This window comes from Polyodon spathula, chromosome 21 (genome assembly GCF_017654505.1).
Source record: "Polyodon spathula isolate WHYD16114869_AA chromosome 21, ASM1765450v1, whole genome shotgun sequence".
Classification (NCBI taxonomy): domain Eukaryota; kingdom Metazoa; phylum Chordata; class Actinopteri; order Acipenseriformes; family Polyodontidae; genus Polyodon; species Polyodon spathula.
This window is the reverse complement of record NC_054554.1, coordinates 29342543-29351253: the sequence shown is the minus strand read 5'-3', so window position 1 is coordinate 29351253 and position 8711 is coordinate 29342543. Positions and strand designations below refer to the sequence as shown.

The 8711-nt window shown below is 41.5% G+C and overlaps 1 protein-coding gene across 1 annotated transcript in view; it reads left to right on the top strand.

The window, feature by feature from the left end:
* The window catches only part of utp6 (UTP6 small subunit processome component), a 7762-nt gene extending 982 nt beyond the window's left edge, over positions 1–6780 (top strand). Inside the window, exons 2-19 of the mRNA XM_041221489.1 lie at positions 571–655; positions 782–823; positions 1181–1273; positions 1358–1405; positions 1519–1582; positions 1777–1895; positions 2026–2103; positions 2211–2292; positions 2489–2570; positions 2800–2981; positions 3326–3405; positions 3533–3610; positions 3963–4142; positions 4467–4547; positions 4661–4770; positions 4916–4982; positions 5313–5385; positions 5627–6780. Of these exons, the coding sequence (XP_041077423.1) occupies positions 571–655; positions 782–823; positions 1181–1273; positions 1358–1405; positions 1519–1582; positions 1777–1895; positions 2026–2103; positions 2211–2292; positions 2489–2570; positions 2800–2981; positions 3326–3405; positions 3533–3610; positions 3963–4142; positions 4467–4547; positions 4661–4770; positions 4916–4982; positions 5313–5385; positions 5627–5784 (1702 nt within the window). The 3' untranslated portion in view covers positions 5785–6780. The remainder of the gene's footprint in view (positions 1–570; positions 656–781; positions 824–1180; positions 1274–1357; positions 1406–1518; positions 1583–1776; positions 1896–2025; positions 2104–2210; positions 2293–2488; positions 2571–2799; positions 2982–3325; positions 3406–3532; positions 3611–3962; positions 4143–4466; positions 4548–4660; positions 4771–4915; positions 4983–5312; positions 5386–5626) is intronic.
* Positions 6781–8711: the final 1931 nt, after the last annotated feature.

Sequence of the window (8711 nt, the reverse complement as noted above, 5' to 3'; positions counted from 1 at the left end):
GAGTTAGTTGTGACAGGAGCCTTAGTTTTATACTGTCAAAGGTAAAAACATGTATATTAATAAGAAGTGCGTCTCCACGTCTGTAGCAGAACGTAGTTTGTAATTTGAAAAAGTAAAACAATGGTGCCTGAATTTGACTGTTTTGACAAAAAAAAAAAAACTGTTAGTGGCGACATTTTACAATGGTATGCTGTAAAATTACATTAGTTTAAATTTATATCAAATCAACTCACAATAGCACCCAGCGGTGTCCATTCCCGGTCCTGGAATACAGTTCCATTCCAGGGTCTGGATGAATTTTCAATTCAATTAAACAATTAAGAACAGGTTTGGTACAAAGACCTGGAGCGGAGCTGCCAACCCACAGACAGAGTACTGTAATAATGTTTACAAGCAGGTTTATCTGTCGAGAATGAAATTCAGCTTTTTTTAAGACGCCTTTTTGATGCATATAGAAGTAAGAACACACGGGGGGCCACAGGGAGCCATGCTGCAGTGCACTGCTTTTCAAAATAACCACGTTAACACAGTAAATGAGGGGCACTGTACTGTTGTGATGTTTCCTTTCAGGGCTATGATTAAGAAAGTATCAGCACTGGAATACAAGCTTCACAGGAGGATAATTAGCAAAGAAGACTTCATCACATATATCCAGGTGAGCTGCATGGGCTGTCCGGGTCAGAAAGGGCTCTGATTGGGGGGAGGAGGGTAGCTAACCTTATCATTATTAGTGTGATTTCTGATGCAGATGTTTTAATCAATTCATGGTTATTTTTTTTAGTACGAGATCAATGTTTTGGAACTGATCAAGAAAAGAAGATCGGTAAGTTTGTCATTGTGTTACATAAGTTATTACACTGATGTAAAGAAGACTCCCATTGCATAGCAGTTTGATCCATTCCTGGTTTTATGATGAGTTTAATGAGACCTACCTGAGCTTATTCCCTATACACTGCGTCCAATCAAGCAGGAGTCTTATTTCCATCCCAGTAATAGACTGCTGTTTTCTGTATTGATTTTGCTAAAGTACAGACAGTATTGAAGCTCTTGCACATTAGATTGGATATTTCAGATGCAGTGTGCATCACATGCTTTTGGTTTTAGTGACGGAAGCCTGTCATTGTTTTATATAAATTAGTTTTTGAAAATTGTCAGTTTTTTTTTTTTTATTGTTTTTCAGCGAATTGGGTATACATTCAAGAGAGAAGAGATCGAGTTCACAATAATCCACAGAATTAACAATGTTTTCAGGCGAGCAACAGCAAAGTGGAAGGTAAGGGGAATAATATTATTGGTAATACAAATAAAGTGTATTTCGGTTAATACCAAATATGTATGATGTTTATTTTTCTAACAGGAGGACGTCCAGCTATGGCTGTCTCATATCGTCTTTTGCAAGAAATGGGTAAGTTGTGGTATATTGCAAATGCATGTAAGGCAAGAAAAATCATGTTTAGGACGTTTTGTTAACACATTAAACAGTGTTTGACAATCGTTTTTGTTTTTTGTTTATTTCAGAACACAACAACGCAGCTCAGCAAAGTGTTCTCCTCGATGTTAGCGATTCATCCAGACAAACCAGGTGATTTTCAACAGCCTTTTGGTGCTGTCAGATTTTAAAACGTTTAGCTTGTAAAGCTGAAAAGTCACGGCGTGTTTCTAAAGGCATTTCGTGGGATGATTGTGATTTTGACAGTCGGAATCTAACGCTACACAGTAAGCAGCAATGAAGTTGATATGGGTCCAATTAATAACGTACCTTGTGGCTCGTTGCAGCTTTTTGGATCATGGCAGCGAAGTGGGAGATGGAGGATCGAAATTCATCAGAAAGTGCCAGGCTTTTGTTCCTGCGTGCCCTGCGCTTCCACCCAGACAACAAGAAACTTTACCAGGAGGTAAGCTGTGTTTGCAAAGATGTGTTTGTTTTTTTTTTTCTTTAGTATCTTGGATCTGGTAGTTGTCCCACGATGCAGTGCCTGACTCATTTATTTATTTTTTCTTTTCTTTTCCATGGCGTCCCATCAGTATTTCCGAATGGAGCTCATGCACGCAGAGAAGCTTCGGAAGGAGCAGAAAGCGCTGGAGCAGGCGAAGATGGAGTTGGTATGTACTAAAGGAGAGTCGGGGAGGGGCTCACGTAAACTAACTCTTAAAGACGGCTTTGGAAGTTGTTGGTTATGCCTTAATGAATGCTGCAATTTATCTTTCAGGGAGAGTATGAGTTTTCAGAGGAGATCATGAAAGCTGAACTGGCCCGAGTGATTTATAAAGATGCCATTCAGAAAATTAAAGGTGTGCATCAGTCACGGTATTATTTGAAAAATTCGCTCTTGCTCTGCTGTCACTGTGTCATCGTAGTTTGGAAAAGTAACAAAACAGTATCTGTGTGTATCAGTTGTAAATATGGATTGCCAGAGTTATACAGTATGCAATCTGAGATGTGTTTTTTTTTTCAGTTTAAAATAAGCATGTCAATTTGTTTATTCAGGTGCAGATTTCATGCTGTCATTCTTGTCAATCGCTCGACTGTTTGACTTCACGAAAGAAATGCAAGAGGAGATCCTGCAGGAGTAAGATACTTTTCATGTCCTTTTTTTTTTAATTTATCAAATATATTGCATTGTTCTTTAACTTTTTATTTAATACTGAGGCCTCATGAAGAGTAAAATCTGTTTTATAAAAAAGAATCAGACACTGTCTTCGCCCAGCTATGTAGAGCTACCAGCCCCGGCAGGCACTGTGGACACACGTACGCGGTCGAGGTCCTTGCTGTGTTGTTCTAATGCGAGCTGCGTTCAGTCTGCAGAGTTTGCATGCTGATGACCCACTGATGTGGGACTTCATGGCGAAGCGGGAACTGGAGGTGGAGTCCCTGCCGACCCCGGACTCCGAGTCCAAGCAGACGAAGGCGTTGGAAGTGGGGCGCCGGGAGGAGAGGTGCTGCGCGGTGTACGAGGAGGCCGTGACCGCAATGCCCACAGGTCCGGGACAGTCGCAGCTTTTAAAAGAAATGACAATATACAAAAAACACACACACACAAAATAAACATTTATCAGCATGCAAAATTCGAATTTGTTTTGGTAAAATATAAAAACAAACTGCATGCAACTAAGGTGTATGCAGGAGCTTTCAAAATCGTCTCTGTCATTCGTGTGAAGCTTTATAACCTTCAGGTTTAGTTTTCTTGGCACGTGATAAAATGTTTTGAGTGTGCCCCGTTTTGTATTGTACGCTGTGAGCACCTCAGTCTAACAATCTGAAAGGAACAATCACCCACGTGAGTTTTATGACCGCAGAATTAAGAAGTGTTTTTCTTTGTCGCAGAGGCTATGTGGACTCGCTATGTCACGTTCTGCTACGAGAGATTCAAGAGGAAATCAAACAACGAGGAGCTGAAACAGAAAGTAAGCTGACTTCTAGTCCCGTGGGAGCTTTTCATTTGGACTGCAATGCTGCCACTTGGCCGTTGGGTGCGCAGTAGTTTGTAAGATCCGCAGAGTAAATAGTTTTCATGATGCTGTTTTGTTCCAGAGACGAGAGAAGGCTCTAGCAGTGTTTCAGAGGGCACATGAATCGTCGCTGCTTGCAGAATCACTTTACAAGCAATGGGTAAGAGAACTTGAAAATGCCTTCTTGCTGTTTAGTTCCAGGCTTTGGTTGTTTCTTTACAATCTGGGGGCATATGGAGAAATCCATCCTGTTGTCTGGTAGTCACGCGTGCTGTACATAAAGTGCATGTAGGGCATGGCGATTTTAACCCTTTGCAGCCCAGTATCCAATATATTTGACTGAGAAAATAGGCATTAAATGGGTCTGGGAACGTACCCAGTTAAGCACTTAGTTTGTGTGCGCAGTGTTTATTTGATTTTGAATCCATCACATCCAAGGCAGATTGGATTGACTGTGCACCTCACGACATGGATCTGTCTGGGTGGCTGTTTACAAACCCTTTCCTTCTCAGCTCCAGGTGCTGCTGGCAGTTGGTCTGACGGAGAGCGCTGCAGAAGTAGCCGTAGCAGCGGCAAGGCGCTTCAGCCAATCGCTGGACACCTGGCAGAGCTGCCTTCAGGTCCTGGTGAGTGTGAGGAGCCACCATGTCCCCACACTGTTTGAGGAGGCCCTCGCTCACATCAAACCCAAGGTTGGTCCCAGCCATACAGATCTTTACCTTGCCCGTCACAGGTTAGTCCAAGTTCCGTGTTGTTACTCGTTATTGAAAGGTTATGGGCAGCCTTTCAGGTTCTACTGTACACTGCTGTTTGTTCTTTGGTCAAAGTACAGTAAGTTAAGATACAAGTTTATTACATTTTTTTTTAATTAAACTTTTCTAATACAAATTAGCGAATTACATTTTTATAAAACAATTTAGCAGTTTACATTGTATTAGCCAGTCTGGATGCACTCAAAATGATGCCTGTATGTAGATTGTAAATACAAAAAAAAAAAAAGGCTTTTCTTTTTAAAGGAAAGTCTGCCCCTGTGGATTCTCCGAGTGGAATGGACTGAAGAGACACAGAGCCCTGAAGACACAGAAGCCTTCTTCCAGGTACAGAATAGGAATGTGCTTTGAGAGAGAGTAACTGTGTTAATAGCTGGGGCAGCGGATCTTCCTACATAACTAAGCTGTCTGTTTAGTTTGCTGTGCGATTGTCTCCACAGAAGGGGCTGCTTTCCTTGGTCCCTGCCGTCTCCATAGCGATGAAAGAAAAGTACTTGGACTGGTCCTACAGGAACGGAGGAGTCAAGAAGGCAAGGAAGGTCTTTACAAGGTAAAGGACATGCAGGGTTTAAATAAACAAACGCTTTGAGAACGTCACAGCTTTGATATTGAAACGTCATCTTCCACAGCATGTACTGCAGAGTGTAAACTTGATTGTAGCTTTAAAAAAATAAATCTTTTTATTTATTTTTCAGTCTTCGGGAAAATCGACCGTTTTCTTTGGCCTTTTTCCAAAAAATGATACAGATTGAAAAGGAACAGGTAAGAAGGACTATTGAGATATAAGCTGCACTGATGTGGTCTGATTGACTTTTATATAGGCTATTTATTGATCTGATTACCACCTTTGCATGCTGCTCTTATCACGTGTTCTTCATTTCCCACTCCTATTTCTCAAGGTTTGAGTGCGTTACCACATGATCATTTGACAGTAAATTGTACATGTACTTCACCCTTTGTTAAATAGCTTCTCGTTCAAATTTTTATATGGTTTTGGTCTGTCAGATAGCAAAACAAGTAAGGGATCACTCCAAATCATTTCTAATGACCCTATTTAACGTCAGCTGCATGCTCTGTGCCTGTGTTGTGCAGGAGACCTGCAAGATGCTGAACCTGCGGGAATACTACGAGCGAGCGCTCCGGGAATTCGGGTCTGAGGAGGACAGTGAGTCGTCTTTCTTGTTCTTCATTTCTGATTTGTGTAGGATTGTCTTTAATCCAGTAACGTGCAGCGCTGGGGTCAGTTCCCATTCCCTTTTAATCAATTCCAATTCCAAGCCCTTCAAAAGGAATTGGTCCCCCAAGCCTGGTAACGTAAGTGTAGCTGACAGAATAATTCCGTGACTCTGCTGTGCACGTCTGAAAGATTTTATAAAAAAACAATCCTGGTTTGTATTTTTCAACAGATTTGTGGCTGGATTACATTAAGGAGGAACTGAATCACCCGCAAGGGAAACCCGAAAACTGCGGCAAGATACACTGGCGAGCCATGCGCGTGCTGCAGGGGGAGCGGGTGGAGAGCTTCATAGCCAAGTACACGCTGTCACAAACCGGACACTTGTAGGAGAAGCGATTCTGAGCTTCAGACACTCCTGGAAGAAGATGATTGTGTTATGGCTAATCCTTACCGTATTTCAAATTTAGAATTTGTATTTAAAAACAAAGATCTTTAAAAACAAGGTTTCATTGCTGTTTTGTTTTTGAAATGCACAAATAAAAAGGTAAGAGTCCCATTTTAAGACCGTTGAACGTTCAGGCCAGGTTCCAGGGTGGTCAAGTTTCTGGGCAGTTGAGGTTGTTAGCTGTGATGGATGGGAAGTCCAGTACATGTTTTGGTCATGTTTCAATTATATATAAAAAAAAAACAACAATAATAATAAATTCTATAAAAATTGACATTTCATAATTCCATAACTCCAGGTGACTTACCATATATGATGCACTGAAGGTCACATTGTCTGGTGATAAGGGAACCAAAAACTGTAACACAGGGGACCAATATTAGAGACGCACAGATACAGTATAAACAAGTTGCAGGTTCAAAAGTTTTACAAAACTAAGTCTGCCTTTTTGTCGAGTTTTCTACTGTGGTAAACTGACATGTACGACAGTAACGCAGGATCAAAGTGCATTTTCAGAACAATGCCAGTAACACAGGACAAGCTTCACCAGCGCCACATCAATCACAGTAATGTTACTGGAAGTAGAGAATTACTATGCAAGAAAACACTCGATGGCTTGTACTGGACATGTTTATTGTTTTAATGTCATGTTTCACGGTATTTGCCGTTGTCCTCCAAGAGCAGTGCCCCAGTTAAATGTCTAGTAACACTTGAGTTATTGAAAAATTGCAACTGAAAAAGAAACCGCACCACTGAAGCAGTACTTGTGCTTACAGTAAGCATCTGACAACAGAGGTCGGGTTTTCTTGCTGTTGTGAGTTACAGTGATACTGAGCTTTATGTATTTTTTTTTTTTTTTTAAATATACATATAATAAATGTACTTGCTGTTTACTAAGTATTGTGGTAGTTTGAAAATAAAACTGCATTTGTCAGGGACCTGTATGTTTCAGCAATCATGCGTGTTTCATTCTCTTCCAATCTCTTAAGGGGCCTGCGAGAGACACTGTCGGGGGGGGTGGTGCTGATGTTCAGAAGGCTTAGTTATACATCTCCCAGCTGCCTAAATTTAATACTGCAATGAGAAAAAAGAATTACTCTAAAAACAAACCCACGGACATGATTGGTATCTCTCTCATGGAAATGAACCTGCAGAAATAAAAATCGCAGAAGAGGCTCGGGGGCGAGATGCAAACGTTATGGAAATCCGAGTCCACTAAGTGACCTGCTGCCAGACTCTTGCAGGAGACCGAAACGTTATGGAAATCCGAGTCCACTAAGTGACCTGCTGCCAGACTCTTGCAGGAGACCGAATCGCTGCAGTTTGGACTGGTCACGCGGAGTACAGAGAGACAGAGTCACGCGCACAACCAACCGCTTAGGTGTGCCAGGCAGCTTAGCATGTCTGCAGAACGCAGCTAAACGTGTTAGTGAAGCACAGCTGTGACATTCCAACATACTTGCAGGTGTTACTGTCCATTTAAAGGCTTGCAGAAACATTAGCTTTACTGTGCAAGCTGCTCTAGGCTTTATACCACAAATACATCCCTTACAGAAATTGTTTAAAAGGTACCTCCCTCATTGGGAAAACAACCCTTTACTCACCGCCTCTGACGTTTCAGTGTTCCCACCGATACAGCACAGGAATTCATCAGGACGGTTATGTGTAAGGGTAATAGCAGGAGTACAGTATACAATATATAAAGTCACACAGCAAACTAAAAAAAACTATTTGCTGATATAAAATTAGTTTGTAAAATTTTATAAAATTAAAAAGGCAGCAAATGCGCACTCCAGTGTACAATTTAAACACACGACCCTCGAATAAAAAACACATTAGAAACCCTTGATACGATGGCGTCCATAAAATAGCATTTGAGATTGCATGATAGTTAAGATACAACGGCAGGACTTCTAACACAATACAGAAACTGACGAAATTAAAGCCGTGCTTAATGAACTGAGGTATGAGTGACAGGGTGTGTGTCTGATGAGTCGCAGCATGTACAGCTGATGCAATTGCACATATACAGAGGTTAAGATCAATAGAAAAGATATACAGGTGTTGTATTTCTTTCTTTTAAATGTCAATGTTAAACTAAAATGTACAAATATTTCTTAACGGCATGCTGAAATGTGAAAATAACTAAACATCTTGACCGCGTTTTTTATGGTCCCCAAACTTGAACCCCTTCCTTCTACTGAAAATGGATTCATAGTGTCGACGTTAAAATAAATCAAATGTGTTTCAGATTCTTCCATTGTGCAAACATTCTTGAGTTAAAAATAGAGCCCATTTCTGTGACATGATTATGGAAAATGCCCTCAAGCAGTGCATTACAACGATTAAGGAAGTCCAGCAAAAGATACAGATACCAAGAATTCGGTAATGCCAATGCCAATTCACTCTGTTAACGAACAGTCTAGCACAGTGCACGGCCCCACACGTAAAACCAGAGAACGAAACCGGCCTCTCGCTCACTTCTTCTGCTAGGCTTGTTACATCAGTTCAGATTTCCCTTGCCTTCCTTCCTGGCCTGATCACATGACTTCTGTGCACCCCACATGTGTTGATCCTGTGAGACACTGCAAATGAGGGCTTTAGTGATGCAAACAATGATGTTGCCTTAGCACCTGTCCTAGTGCAGTGTATACAGATGAGTTCTGTTTGTTCTCAGGGTGTTGTGCAAGCCCGCTGCTGCTTGGGAAGTTCCTCCAGTTTTAAGGCAATGGGTTTGAGTTAGAGTTGTCCGGGTCTCACAATGGTTCCGCCCCACTCCCTCCTCCTGGCTGGAACACACTATCATTATGCTGCTGTTGCGGGTCACTGCTTAATCAGCATGAGGAGGATCATCCCCGCTATGACAGCC